At 39.0% G+C, this 16,328-nt stretch overlaps 1 protein-coding gene across 1 annotated transcript in view; it reads right to left on the bottom strand.

Moving 5' to 3' along the window:
* LOC142748069 (dual oxidase 1-like) overlaps nt 1–15,399 on the bottom strand; it is a 131,658-nt gene extending 116,259 nt beyond the window's left edge. Inside the window, exons 1-3 of the mRNA XM_075855192.1 lie at nt 15,336–15,399; nt 15,050–15,133; nt 14,510–14,674 (exon numbers count right to left, since the gene is read on the bottom strand). Of these exons, the coding sequence (XP_075711307.1) occupies nt 14,510–14,674; nt 15,050–15,133; nt 15,336–15,399 (313 nt within the window). The remainder of the gene's footprint in view (nt 1–14,509; nt 14,675–15,049; nt 15,134–15,335) is intronic.
* Between the last annotated feature and the right edge of the window lie 929 nt (nt 15,400–16,328).

Below are 16,328 nucleotides of genomic sequence, written 5' to 3'. Positions count from 1 at the left end.
AAGTCCAGGCCATCTTTCAATTTTTCGATTACGTTTTTCCCTCCCTGCCTTCCAAGAGCCATAACTTTTTTATTTTTCCGGTATGAATGCCTGTTTTTGTAAGACAAGCTATAGTTTTCACTTGCACCATATTAAGTACCATATAATGTACTGGCAAACTGAAAAAAAATTGTTTGTGGGATGGAATTGGAAAAAAATATGATTCCATCATTGTTTTTTGGGGTTCATTTTTATTTAATACAACAGCCAAATTTACATAGTTTTGTTTTTATATCTTTTACTACTTTTACAAAAAAAAAACTGTTTGTTGAAAAAACAAATTGGTTTTGTGTGGCCACAATCTCACAGTCATAACTTTTTACATTTTTCTGGCGATTGAGCGGTGTGGGGCTTCTTTTTTTGGGGGAGGGGGGTGAGCTGTAGTTTTTATTGGTATAATTTTTTGGTACATACAACTTCTTGATCGCTTTTTATTACATTTTTTGTGAGCTAAGGTGACATTGTCGTCTTGGTGCGTTATGGGGTTAATTTGATATTGTCATGGAGCCCGTAATATAATCTGTCACAATTGTAGCAGAGGGTAGTAGGAACCCACTTTATCACCAAGGGATTTGACATAGGGCTTAACTGGGGAGCGGAGTCTAAAGGAACCCCAGGTCTTTACCCTTTACCCCCTATACGGGCATCTGAACGGCAGGGGAACTCCAGGTCGCTACCCCCAAAGTAGTCTCCCTTGGTGATGGCCAAAATAACAGGTGAAGTGCAAGTAAGCGTGGTCAGGTGTCGGCAAAAGGTTAATGCAGGTGGCAAAGTTCATAACGGGTCACTGGAAAGAGGTCAGGGCAGGTGGCAGGCAAGGATGGTCAATGGACACAGGCAGAGGTCAAATGCAGGAACTCTAATAACGATCCAGCAGAAACAGACAAGTTTAGCTTGAATTAGCCAAATTGCTTTGGTAAAGAGCATGTGAAGGGGAGCACCTCTTTGCCAAGGAAAACCTGGTTGGAATAATTTGGTGTGCTGAAGACGAAAGTCAGCGCATGCGCATAAGGACCGAGAGCAGAGCGTTGGCAGCATGGGCGGCAATCAGATGCTGACCTGGGATAAGAGGAGCAGTGCCGGCAAGAAGGGAAAAGATGCCGGGAGCAGGTAAGTATATGATGCCGGCGGCAGGGAGCGAAGGGCAATCGGGGAGGGGGGGGTGGAACCATTACAGATATGTGGCCTTAATTATCATTTTTTTTGGTAACGCAGGGTGAATATACTAAAATAACAAAATATGTTAACCTACTAGGGTCAACATTACACTATTACACTATGACTGTTGACTATTTAACTGATGCTGTGTAACCTTTGTTATTATTATTATTGTTAGTAGTAGTAGAAGTAGTAGCAGCAGCAGTAGTTGTAGTAATAGTAGTAGTAGTAGTAGTAGTAGTAGTAGTAGTAGTAGTAGTAGTAGTAGTAGTAGAATTCATATTGGAAAACAAAATTTATTTGATATATGGCCTTATTTGTAACTTTTTGGTTAACACAGGGTTAATACACTAAAATAACAAAATATGTTTAACTCCCCATTTAATTCTACCAATGGTCTGTTCTGATAAATTCTTTATCAAGAGTTAGAGAAATGTATTCCAAGGAATTCTTCAACTATTTATGTTTAAAGGGGTTTTCCCATGAGAGACATTTAAGGCATATCCACAGGATATGTCATAAATGTCAGATAGATGCGGGTCCTAACTCTGGGACCCACACCTATCTCTAGAACGGGGCCACCTAAACCTTGTTCTACTGCTCTGTGTTTTGGATGAAGCGTGTGATTCCCGACCATGAATTATGGAAACAGCGTAGCTCGCTTAGCTACACTGTTTCCGTAAGTCCCATAGAGCTGAATGGTAATTATGGAGACAGCGTAGATTGTATGCTATGCTGCTTGCGTAACTGCTATTCACTACTATGGGAGTTACGGAAACAGCGTTATCTAAGCGAGCTACGCTGTTCCCATAATTCATGGTCGGGAATCACACACATTAGCCACAATACAGACGGTAGAACGGGGTTTAGGGGGCCCCGTTCTAGAGATAGGTGCGGGTCCCCGAGGTGGGACCCGCATCAATGACATTTATGACATATCCTGTGGATATGTCATAAATGTCTCTCATGGGAAAACCCCTTTAAGTATAAATCAGGGTTGTTAAATAGAGCATAATATTTTTCATATACATTTACCAAAGTCATGTTTTATTGTCACGGAAAGTGGAGGCTTGTCACTTTTAACACCAATATAATAAAAGTTTTGATGGATCTCATAAACTTCTGGACACAATTTGGAATGCCTGCGCACATATAGTAAAAATAAACACATACAGTAAGGTTGGATTAACACACTGAGTTTTGTTGCGTCTTTGTGCATTTTTCATGGCGTTTTTAATGGCATTTTTAACCGTTTTTTTGTATGCTTTTTTTTAGTGCGGCTAGATATTACACTTAAAAAGGCTCTGTCACCAGTTTATAAGTGCCCTATCTCCTACCTAATCTGAAAGGCGCTGTAATGTAGATAACAATAGTTTTTGGTTTTTTAAAAACTTTTATTTTTGATGTTATGATGATTTTTCATTTTATGGGCGTACAGCTGGACATGAATGGAGAGAAGTGTATGACGCTGATTCGTCAGCGTGATGCACTTCTCTTTACAACGCCCACTTGGTCAAAAAGTTAAAAAACACCCAGTTGGGCATTTAGAACAAATTAGCATAAAACAAAAAATCATCATAATTCGATCAAAAATAAAAGTTTTCTTAAAAAAAACAAAAAAAAACTCTTACCTACATTACAGCGCCTTTCAGATTAGGTAGGAGATAGGATAGTTATAAACTGGTGACAGAGCCGCTTTAAGTCTGTAGTAAAATATAAAATGCACTACATACAACTGTGTTTTGGATTATGGCACATATGAGGCAATTATGTAGTTAGTGGCATTTTTTCTCAAACACAACACGCTCTTGGTATTCTGTTTTTTCAGGCGTTTATCTCATAGGATTCTATATAGGACTTCAAATGCACCAGAAAAAATGACACTAATGCCAGGATCACACACGCGGTATTAATGCAGTTTTTGGTGCAGTTTTTGAGCCAAAGGAAGAAGTGAATCCAACAGGAAGGGAAGGTATAAAGAAAAGACTGATGCATCACCTTTCTAATGTGTCCACTCCTGTTTGGCTCAAACAACTGGGTGGGTGATCCTGGCCCAAATGAAAAATGGCACCAAAAAATAAACATCATAAAAATTTTTTGCATGTTACATTTTAATAACCCTAGCATTTTTAGAAGTATTTTTGATGCAGTTAAAGTGCCAGCAAAAGTCTTAGGCCCTGTTCACACGGCGTGTATTTGACACGTATTTTGGCACATTTTATGCACCGAAATCTACATCAGAAAAACATCGATTAAGCTGCCCATTCAAATTAATGGGAATCCGCTCAGTAAGTACAACGCATTTTTATGCAAGTGTATTTTAAAAAGGGTCACGTAAAAAAAAAAAGCATTAGGTAAATTCTTTGATGCGTAAAACGCACCGAAAACACGCTAAATATTCCTATAGTTAATGAGAGTCCTAACACACCGAAAACGCATCAAAAACGCCTGTATTTTAGAAAACACTTTCCAAAAACGCATGTGAACATGCCCTTATATGGACTCGTACCACTTTACATTATGTTACTGCAGATTGAAATGATTAGTTGTGATAGTGGCCGTTAAAACAGTTGTGAAAGGTAAAGTATTGCATCCAATGTTAATTATACAAATTCTCTGTGGACACCCTGGAATGACTATAAATCTTGGTATTCATCCTTTGCCTCCACATGTTATTAGAAGAGCATGGAATGCTTCCAAAATGACATCTTTCTTTATAACAATACAAACACACCCCAAATCAATTTAAGCTGTCACGTCACGCAATTGAAGTGAAACCAAGTAAAACAAACAAAAGTAGAGAGTCTATGATGAACCATCCTAGTTTCCCAGCTATTCCTACAATGAGCGCTTTGTTGTTAGAGTAGCTTACTTGTTGAGTATGTAGCGCAGTTAGCTCTAACATGGCCAATAGTATTTTATGTCTATTGACAAAAATAAATAGTTGGGTGGTGACCTCTTCATGTTTCATCATTGTGTGTCTTCTTGCAGTGCATGCCACTCATTGGGAAGGCTCCCTGGAAGGCTTTCTGCAGGGGTGGGGAATGTTAATAAATGGGCCTGCCCCAGAGGTTCTTCTGGTGGGGTTCACATCTAATCTTAAACAGCCTTATGTAGTATGAGCACGTATAATACAAGTATACTATGTTGAATTTCTAATACATATGCTGTTAAAATGCTGGTAGTGGCAGTTATTGGGAAAGCAGGGCTTAAATTAAACCTATAGTCTTCATCTGGGTTGTAAAGACGGAAATGGTTGCAATGATTTCTAAATGAGGATCTCCGTCCTTACAGTCGCCCACAGCGATGTGAATGTAAGCCCTCTCTGGCTTCCTTCTCAGACATCAGTACTTACTAATGTTAACATTTTGACACTATGGGGGAAATGTAATAACGTTTCAACATCAGTTTTCTTGCATAGAAATTTCGCAAACAGCTTTCAGCTGTTTAATTATCTTTAAAATGATATAAGTAAAAAGCGTAGAGATGTAAGGCGGATAATATTCTTACAGCACATAGTCCAGTTTAGGATTATCATTCATATGGCCTTACATATGTTTAGCTATATTTTTTTCCCCCAGCATAGTTCTAGGCCCTATTTATGAATATCATATCTTGCCATTTTGGTCATATCAACCGATCAGAGTTCATCATTAATTTAAAAAAAAAATTTTACCTCCGAATTTTCATATATGAGATCAGAAATCATTAGTTTTTTTTCTTACAATCAGCACCACTCTTGTCTATTGGCTTTGTCTGGTATTACAGCTTAGCCCCATTCAAGTGAATGAAGTTGAGCTGCAGTACCAGGCACAGACTATGTACAAGAGTAATACTTTATGTAAAAAAAAACAAAAGCTTTTTATCTAATCTGATACATCCTCTTTGAAGACACATTTATTTGCCTGATGAAGAGATCACAAGATGCTCTGGTGATGCAAGCAGTGGAATCAAGACTTGTGAAAAATATCATATAGTTTGTACCGTTTTTATGGACATTGCACCTCTGTATCATATGTATTTCTATTACTATAATTACAGGGTTTTAACAGTTCAGCCCACACTTTCTAAACTATGTACAATACTATTACTTAATCATTACAAGTACATTGATGTTCTCTGATGCATTGGGAAAGTGAAAAGCTTCTCAATTTACATACACGATGGTTGAAGAACAACATTGACATAGATAATAAATGTTCTACTACCCACATAGTGACTATCATTACACACATATGGCAGTAAATATTATCTAAAACATGAATTCATTTCACAAGAACAAGATAATTAGTCTGACATGTATGATGGAGGAGAGAGACAGAAAGTGTGATGCATGTGGGATAAGCAGGAAAGGGAGAAAGAACTCAGTACAGAGTGGGTGGATTTGCCAAGCGGGGCGTGAGCCGTTATTGGATAGCTGGGCATGGCGTGAGCTGCCAAGTGACTGATCCACAAAAAAAAGACTTTGTATTGCTAGGCTGAGTGGTGTATCGCTAGCTCAGCACTTCATATGAGAACAAAGATCCCCTGCACCACAAGTTTAACTTGAGACTGAACCAATAGCCATCACGATGTCCCATTCTTACCAGTTATATCAGAAACTGCCAAGTATAGAGCCTATTTATTAATGAAACCAGCAAGCTTATATACCAAATATTGTAACCATAAAGATTGTGCCTCTGTTGGAGTAAAGTTCTGTTCAGCATCTTTTACCTGTGTCGTCTGAAGTTCTTGCTGTGCAATTTCCTCTGCAGGACAGTAACCATCCTAAGCCTCCCTCCCACCTGTTACATGTATACTTTAATACGGGTATTTACATGCTAGAAGCTCCTGCTGTAAGATGCTTCTGGCATCCAGCTGTATAGGATAGCTGGACAGACCAACAGAAGGACAGCATTGCCTATCAGGGACTCTCCTCCAATCTGTATTACTGAGGATTGAAGCATGTAAGCGCAGATGTGTAAATATGTCATATATGTGTGATGTGCTGTAATTGAAACAAACTTCTGCACGTGCTAACTTATGTTTCCGCTATGATAGGTAACATGGGATCCAGAGTAGTAAAGGTATATACTGTGTGACATCCACAGTATGCACTCCTTAGAAACCAGTGAAAATAAAATGAAATAAAAAAAATGAAGACTGAGTGGGCATGTGATAGGTTCATATCAGGGTTCATATCAGCTGTCAGCTCCCAGAACAAACTGATAAGAAGGAGTGTCCTCAGCTATACTGCCATACTACTGCAGGGACGGTGCTCCTTCCCTGACAAGCAGCGGCAGAAAGCTATTTCTATTGACCGCTCGTCAGTGATTATAAGATTACTATGCAGAGACCTGGCTGTGGGAAGAGGCACTGAGCATGGCTGTCCTCCAGCACTCAGCTCATTAGGTGGACGTGCAAATTTCGATACACTTTGAACACCAGGTGGCGCCATCCTATGTTAGTAAATGTTATAACTCTTTACTAGATTGTAAATTTTTTATGATTTATACAATTAATATGATATTTAATGGTGGGACAAGCCCCTTAAGTATTTTCCACAGGTTTTACCAGGGGCGTAGCTAAAGGCTCATGGGCCCTGGTGCAAGAATTCAGCTTGGGCCCCCCTTACCCCTCCCCAACACCACAAGACCCCTGCCGAGCCTGTGGCCAGTATAATTCCTCCCATAGCCACCCCCACAGTATAATTCCCCCCATTAGCTGCCCCCATACAGTATAATGCTCCCCGTAGCTGCCCCCATACAGTATAATGCTCCCATAGCTACCCCCCCACAGTATAATGCTCCCATAGCTACCCCCCCCCACACACACAGTATAATGCCCCATACAATATAATTCCCCCATAGAAGACCCCATACAGTATGATGCCACTCATAAACTCTCCCATACAGGATAATGCCCCCATAGCAGCCCCATACAGTATAATCCCCCTCATAGCTGCCCCACTCAGTATAATGCCCCTCATAAAGTATAATTCCCCGATAGCAGCCCCATACAGTATAATGCCTCCATAGCTGCCACATACAGTATAATGCCCCCATACAGTATATCACATATAGCTGTGATATATGTGATATATTATACAGTATAATGCTCCCATAGCTACCCCCCCCCCCACAGTATAATGCTCCCATAACTACCCCCCCCACAATATAATGCCCCCATACAGTATAATGCCACTCATAGCAGACCCCATACAGTATAATGCCCCTCATAGCTGCCCCCACACACAGTATAATGCCCCCCATAAAGTATAATGCCCCCATAGCAGTATAATGCCTCCATAGCTGCCACATACAGTATAATGCCCCCATACAGTATAATGCCCTCCATAGCAGCCCCATACAGTATAATGCCCCTCATAGCTGCCCCCATACAGTATAATGCCCCATTAGCAACCCCATACAGTATAATGCCATCTTTAGCTGCCCCCACACAATATAAAGCCCCCATATCAGCCCCCCAGACAGTATAATGCCCCCATAGCAGACCCCATAAGGTATAATGTCCCTCATAGCTGCCCAACACAGTATAATGCCCCCATAGCAGCCCCATACAGTATTATGCCCCTCATAGCTGCCACCTTATCAGCCCCCCAGACAGTATAATACCCCTCATAGCTGCCACCATATCAGCCCCCATACAGTATAATGCCCCTTATAGCTGCCACCATATTAGCCCCCCTCCTTATACAGCATAATTCCTTCATATGTGCATAACAGAAAAATATGTTACTTACCTATCCCCGTTCCCACGACGGGTGGAGGAGATCCTTCTTCTGCTTTGCCCTGTGTTGAGTGACTTGGCGCAGACAGGCGCAATGATGTCACTAAATCACGCCTGTCTGCGCCGAGACACTAATAGCTCATGGCACAGTGAATGCTAGACGAAGGAGCCGTCAGCCCCTTTCTCCAGGATTAAATTCAACTGGATCTGCGTCCTGAAGACGCAAATACGGTTGGAAGCAGGACCTCGGTGAGTGGTTCACGACCCCCCGGAGGTCTTTACACGACCCACCAGGGGGAGTGCTACCCACAGTTTGTAATGTATTGTGTCGTGCAGTTTGTGTTTGCGGTGGAGAGAGGGGCCTGTAATTTAAAGCCCCCCTCTCCTCTCTCGACCGCAAACACATACAGTACAATACAACAGACAGTACAATATAACACACATATATTATGGGCCCCCTCTGCAGTCTTCCATGCTCTTCCGCATCGGCTCTTCCACAGTGGCTGGAACGCCCCCTCACGTGACGTCACGGTCACATGGTACACTCATTGTACCATGTGACTGTGACATGTAAACAAACCATGCCCGTAATCAGGAAGTGCTGGCATCACGACACATACAAAGTTTGTATCAGCTGCGTGGCAACAGGTGGCCTGCGGGCCCCCCAGGCTTGGGGACCCGGTCACAACTGCGACCGCTGCGACCCCTATAGCTACACCACTGGGTTTGACCCTAATGTCATCAGCAGAGCTTTTACCTTGGGCTCTGGTTAGGAGTGTTGCACTGGAGCATTTTGTCCTAATGGAAAGACTAGAACTACAAGTAAAACTACAGGGGTGAATCTAAGCAAACAAATAATGCCCTCTTTAGTGGAGATTTTAGAGGCTATATATAAGGTATCTACCCAAGTAGGTAGTATAAATGCTGAGGTTACAATAATAAGAGATGATTTAAGCAAAATAAGAGAAAGATACACTGAAGTGGAGAACAGAGTGAGCACTTTAGAAGATGAAGTGTTTCAGCTTAAAAGGGAAGTAAAAGGGTTGACAGAAGGAAAAAACACTCCCAAAAATAAAATAGTAGACATAGAAGATCAGTCTAGAAGAAGTAATATCAGATTGCTTGGTTTCCAGAAGGTGAGGACAAAACTACACTGACACCTTTGTACAAAACTTTTTTTGGAATATAGAGAGCCCGTAGAGTACCAGCTAGACCCGTACCCTTTGGAGTTAGAGACAACATCTTAAGGAAGTCAAGAGAGTTACAAAATAAATATTAAAATAATAATAAAAAATAGCCATTTATACAGATTATTGGTATGAAACAAAGCTAAAAAGTCAGGCATACAGTCAAGTGAAAGAAGATTACAAGGGGCAAAAATAAAATATTCATTAATGTATCAAGCAAAAATGAGAGTTGTGCATCAGGACAAAGTAAACTTTAATTCTTCATCCAAAGATGTATCAAAATGGTTAGACTCTCAAGGAATGAAATAATTTTGAGAAAATTAAACAGAAAAATGGGGGATATGCTTAGATGAGAGGTTTGTTAGAAAAGACAAGCCAACATGGGTGTGGGGGGGGATTAATAGACCGGTCTGGCGAATGTAGGGAACTTAATATTTCCTTGGGAATAAGTAAGATGTATGTAACTTTGAAAAATATTATTGTTTTTTTTTTATCCCACATGAAGAGGGATGTAAAATATTGCAGTACAGTCAAAATTATTATGTGAGCGCAATAGGATGACCACGAAAATAGTGGTATCGAATTTTAGGGGTATGGGGGAGAAATTAAAGCAGCATGTGATCTTAGGATACGTTAAAATACACACATATGACAAAAGGTATATCCAGTAGGTTGGGAAGTTGATGGTGGGCACAACAATTTCCCTCAACACACACCTCCTATATTGGGTATTCTTAATCTTAAGGCAACTGGATCTGCGGTATATATATATATATATATATATATCACTGCCATACTTATCCGTAGTGTTTAAAAAATGATGTACATTTATAATTAATAAGAATGACTATCCTGTATTGGTTGTAATAGATATGAACTGTGTAATAGATGAGGTTATGGATAGGGCCAGACTCACTAAGGTGAGTAGACTACCGGTTAAAACACCACTGGCTAGATTAAGAGATGGGATTAATTGATATTTGGAGATTAAGGAAACCCATAAGTAAAATATACTGTTGTTATAATGATGCACATCACTCCATGTCCCATATACACCTAATCTGGGGAAGGAATGGAGTTTGTATGAAACAAGAATAACTATGCCCTCCCCAAAAAATGGGGCTTTTGCATTTCCAGATATCAGATTAAATTACTGCCCAACTCCAATATATACAAGAATGGAAAAAAGTTGATATTTTGCAATGGTTAACCCTTTCCCGCAGCAGCCATTTTTCGGATTTTCACTTTTGTTTTTTCCTCCCCACCTTCCCAAAGCCGTAACTTTTATATTTTTCCATCAATATTGCCATATGGGGGTTTGTTTTTTGCGGGACGAGTTGTAGATTTTCACAGCATCATTTATTGTTCCATATAATATAGTGGGGAACTGTGAAAAAATATTTGTGGGGTGGACTAGGAAAAAAACAGCAATTCCTCAATCTTTAGGGGGGTTTTGTTTTTATGGCATTCAATGTGTGGTAAAAACAGCTCGTTACCTTTATTCTATGGGTCTACGATTACAGTGATACCAAATTGATATCGTTTTTTTATGTTTTACTACTTTTACAAGGAAAACACTGATTGTTAAAAATATTCTGAGAGCCATAACTTTTTTTTTTCCGTCGATTTAGCGGTATGAGAGTTTATTTTTTGCAGGGCAAGCTGGAGTTTCTATTGGTACCATTTTGGGGTACATGAGACTTTTTGATCACTTTTTATTTCATCTTTTGTGAGAGATGAAGTGACCACAAAACAGCAATTCTGACGGTTTTTATTTTTTATTTTTTACGGCGTTCACTGTGCGGACGAAATAATGATATATTGTTATAGTTCAGACTTTTATGGACGCGTTGGTACCGGTTATGTTAACTTTTTATTTCTTTTACATTGTGCTTGAGGGAAAATGGGAAAAGGTTTTTTTATTTTAACTTTTAATTAGTTTTTTTAATTTATAAACAAACTTTATTTTACTGTTTTTTTACTTGTCTCCCTAGGGAACTTGAACCAGCAATTGCTGAATCCCTTGCACGATATGTATTGCAGTATATTGTGATACTGACAGTCTCCTATGAAGCACTGCGAGCGTTGGAACATTAAAGCGGGTCGCAACCTATTTTTAGTAATTTAAACGCCGCGGTCGCTATTCACTGCCGCATTTAACAGGTTAAATTAGCAGGATCGCGCTCGAGCGGGATCATGCTTGATCGGGATCCCGCTCGTTACCCAGAATTGTCGGCTGTAACACACAGGTGACACACTCGTTCTATGGAGCAGGCTCACCTCGTGAGCCCGCTCCAAACTCCCCCACCCAATATGCGCCGTATATATACGGCGGATTGGGAAGTGGTTAATTAAGAAAACAAGAGGTCATTATGTTGATATATATGAAGTCCTAGAGTCAGGACAATTTAACTCTGGGGAATTTAAGAAAATACCAACAGCTTTTCATCGACATAAATGTTGGAAACGTTTGGGAAAGGATGTAGGACGAAAGGGGTAATTTGAGTTTCCGCCATAATGGTTTAAATTAAATTTTGAAGAGTTTAAAGAATTTTCAGAACTCCTTCTCCTGAGAGCAGAAGGAATAAGGAGAATAGTAGTTGTGGAGGGTGTAATTAGACCATGGGAAAAGTTAGCTTAGGAATTTGGTTTAACTGATAAAGAAAAATTCTCCAATGCCCAATTGAAACATGCAAACAAAATGACGAACAAAGACGTCCTTTATAGAATTCCTATAAATGCAACGTATAAGATGGTACAAGAACAGAAAAAAGCATTTATCAAGAATTTATAAATCTTTGATGGAAATAAAAAACTTTTGGATCCACCGGTAATCGATCACATCGAAGTTATGAACTTAGATTTGTTTGATTACAGGTGGATTCTGCGCGTCAGAGACACGCAGGACCTTCTGACACTGAACCAGTCAGTCCCGCTGACCTGACGGATTCAGTTTAAAATGAACGATACAGCTGCTCTGTATAGAGAATACAGAACAGCTGTATCTCCAGTGTAAAACTATTTTAAAAAAAAGACTAATTACAAAGTTACACTAAACACACTGACTAATCTATTTATTAAAAAAAAAAAATGCCCTCAAAGGTGTACATGGCGTTTAAGAGTGTTAAAAAAAGTTCGAGGATGAGTGATGGGCCATAGGTAAGATTAAATGGGAGACAATATATAAAAACAAAGAAAAACTTTCATTGAACATGAATCATTAATTTATTCAATTTAACTTAGTGAACAAACTTTACTATACTCCGCTATCCTTGGGGAAAATGTACAAAACAAGAGAGGACTGCTGTCCTAGATGTGGAGAAGTAGCGGCAGACTAGACACATTTCCTATGGGAATGTGTGGAAATTGTGAAGTACTGGGAAGTTATTTTTGAGGTAACCTCCGAGCGACTAGAAATTGACATATTCTTTTTACCCCAGTTAGTAATATTAGGAGACAATTCGGAAGTGAATATTCCAAGAGAGAAACAAAAATGGTTTAATTAAGCTGTTATTTGTAGCAAAACTCCAAATTGTTAGAAATTGGTTATCAAACAATCCTTTAGATATAAAGATATGGAAACAAAATGTGGGAACAATAATGAAATATGAGTTGTTATAGTATCGAAGTATGGGGATTTGGACCAATAAAACATCATGGGGAAAATGGAATTATTAGATGTAAATCCAGACCAGTCTAAGAGGGTAGGAAGGTTAAATAAATATTAATGCTGTTTGTTCATGGAATTTGTTATTGCATAAAATTAAATAAATACATTTAAAAAAAAATTCAATATAGCAATTTCTCAGCTACAATATACCTGTTGTCAGAAAAATCTTGGTGATACATATGGCTGCAAATACAGCTGGTTGTCACCCAGCTTTCCAAGACGCAAGAACTTGAAATATGCCTAACAAGCTATGAAAACTATTTTTCATATACTTCTATGTAAACTTTAATAAACTTGTAGAAAATAATACAGTGATACGGAAAAGTTTGGTCTCTTGTTATCAAATTCCATGTTCTGTTAGGAGTGAAAACAAGTTAACACAAAATCTGCAGGGAATGAGCTTGAAGGGGTATATTTTATTTATTTTCTGTAGCAGCAACATATTCTGCAGCGCTGTACAGAGATAGTCATCACTCACATCAGTCTCTATTCTCAAAGGGGCTCACAATCAATATTTTCTATCTTACACATGTAAATAAATCGGGCTATATTGTCAACTGCCAGAAGGGGAAGAAAAATGATTCTGCTCAGGGTACCAACCTCAGCTGCTCATATGATCAGCAGCACCATGGAGGACACAGGAAAGAAAAAAAAGTTGAGAAAGGCATTTTTCATGCTAGATATGCTGCAAATCAATTTGAAACTTGTTAAGAGCATTTCTGGTCTTTTGGTATTACAATGGTTTGTGGGGTAACCCCTTTAATAGGGCAATGATTGCAGATACTTGAGGAGCTTGTGCTACAGACCCTTAAAGAGAGAAATGCATGGTTGGCACTTAAGGTGGTAAATTCCTCGTAGGTGTTTAAAGGGACCACACCAGTGACAAACACTTAAAGGGAAACATCTGTTTTCTAAGAGGGTTTTTATGCATCAGACCCATTTAGTCTTCCTTTTACAAAAATATTCAAAATTAGGCTGAAATGCGAACAGACAAGTGGAAATGTTTCCCCTGTTGAGATTTTTTATAGTTTCAGTCACTTCACTTCTGCAACTAAGGAGTGTGGTTATGGCAGTGCCATTATATTATTAAATGTCTGATTGATCAAGCGTTTTACTTTTATTCAGCTGGGTACACCCGTGGGAAATCACTTCTCCGGAGCAGACCACAGAATGGCAGATTTAAAGGTCCTAATACTGAAGGGTAATTTTAAGAATGACAGAAAGAAATATTTGGGAATTCAAGCTGATGATAAAATTCCAGTCATTGACACAAGGCCTCAATCTAACACCAGGATTTATGAGCCACTACATGGACACACGTCACATCCCCCATCAGACTGACTCCAGATGCCTTATCTCCTAAGTCATAACCCCTATAACCTCAGTTTTATTGCCCCGGCTTATCTTAATGCTGTATCACCTCATGCACTAATTGTCTTTGTGTAACATCTTAAATGTTGTGCTCTTTTCTAAGGCTCCATGCACACGGCTGTGCCCGGAATCACTGTCAATGATTACGGGCACGGCCAGCCACTGATGGCCACCCGCATTTGTGGGCCTTGCTCCCATATAAAGTATGAGAGCACGGCTCGTAAAAAACTGACATGCTCCATAATTCCAGACACAGTTCTACTGCACGGACAAATAGAATTTACATTTTGATATATTAACCAATTATAATTTTACCCTTGGGGAAAAAGGATTACATTTTTTTTACTTTTCTTACCAAAAAAGACTCCTAAGACTGTTCGGTTCCGTTGAGATGATTGACCTGAAGGCCCTTTCATAGCAACATTGCTTATTTTTCTGGGGTTTGGAAGATGAGGTTCCTTCATTGCCTGATATACTCCATCAGAATATGCTGGAGGCATGAGCCGCAAGAGTCTAGAACCTAGTAATAATTTAAAATAAAAAACAATTTAATATATCTGAATGGGGTTGTTTCTGCAGAATGTGCATAGAATTCTGAAAGCCCAATTCAAACTAATCTGGCACATGTGAACATACCCTTACAAAGGTAAGATAGTGGGATTAATTTGGACCCTCTAGGACGTGTTAACCCCATGTATGCATTGCCCTACTGCATTAACTCCTTCAAATCAGGAACCTTTTTAAATAAGACTAAGGGAAACCTTATGAGCATATTCATCCCTTCTGGCTGGTCTGAACCATTTGGGCCAACATCTCTTGGATTCTTGTATATTCTTTAATTTAAAAGAACTAGTCATAGTGACATATGCAGTTAGGATAAGGTTTCTGAACATACCTGCTGAGCCTCTGCTATGATGAACCAGATTGTTATACCAGCCATCATATCGCTGAATTTCCCAGTCAATATTATGTTGCGTATCTATCAAGAATAAAAAAAGAAATGACATAGAAATGGCCATTGTCATACAGCAGAAGTATCATTATAATATTAATAAAAAGCATTGAAGCTCTGTAGAAACAAAACAAAGCTGCAACCACTGATACTGTATATAGAATAAGAGAATATATGTCAATTCTTAATTTATGCCTACAATTAGAAGCACCTTGATATGTACACTTACATGTAAGACTCCAGAGCTCTGCATGGAAAAGACAAACATAAATCAGCCCAAGTTTTGAATTCATGCTGAAATGAAATAAAATAAAACATTTTTAGAACTATAGCGGAAAATATAGACTGGTGAAAAATAATTATAAATAATGGCTTTATGTGTCAGAAGCGTCATGAGAATTTTCAATATCTAAATACATATTTGTCTATAAGATATCACTATAAAATGTATAGTGTTGTATGATATGTTGTATGATGTATGAACTTTCCACACACACATTACATTCAAAGCAGTCAGCGAATGGCCAATAATTTGTAAGTTAGTTCAAACAAGCAATTCCACCAAAAAAAAAAAAATGCAAGACTCAACCATTCATTTAGTAAGGCCCTGTTCACATCAGCTTTGGGCAATTCTGTTGGTCTGTCCTGTCAGAGGAGTAGAACAAGGGAATACAGGAAGCAACAGTTCCGTTGCACCACAGACATCACTGGCAGTAGACGGAACCCATTAACTTAACGGAGCCTCCAACACGGATGTGAACAGGCCCTTTGTCATTTAATCAGCTTTTATTCAATTGTTTTTTTTTGTTTGTTTGTTTTTAATGTGTATATGCATATTGAGGTTAACTTTATGTAGTCATATTCAGTATGATCTAAATGCAAGTGTCACATAATCACTATGAGTAAATGGTAAAATTGACAGGTTTATTGTGACCTACATCAAATACTTCTACTACAATCAACATGACAGTGGTACCAGGGGCCCACATGTAACCCGCTTGTGTGTGGCCCAGGGCTTAAAGTAAGGCATCCTCATAGGATGCAGTTGTAATTTTAGGAAAATATTAGGCATAAGTACTGTGACCAACAATATAGAACCAACAGTGCAATCGTGTAAATTGTGATTCAATTGGAAGAACCACATTATGAAGAATAGTATACACATGATATGATTGTCCCTGGCTCAAAGAATTGGGAGAAAAATATTAGGGGCTACATGTGA

This window comes from Rhinoderma darwinii, chromosome 3, assembly GCF_050947455.1.
Source record: "Rhinoderma darwinii isolate aRhiDar2 chromosome 3, aRhiDar2.hap1, whole genome shotgun sequence".
NCBI lineage: Eukaryota > Metazoa > Chordata > Amphibia > Anura > Rhinodermatidae > Rhinoderma > Rhinoderma darwinii.
Note: the sequence above shows the minus strand (reverse complement) of the source record. Positions and strands in the feature narration are given on the sequence as shown.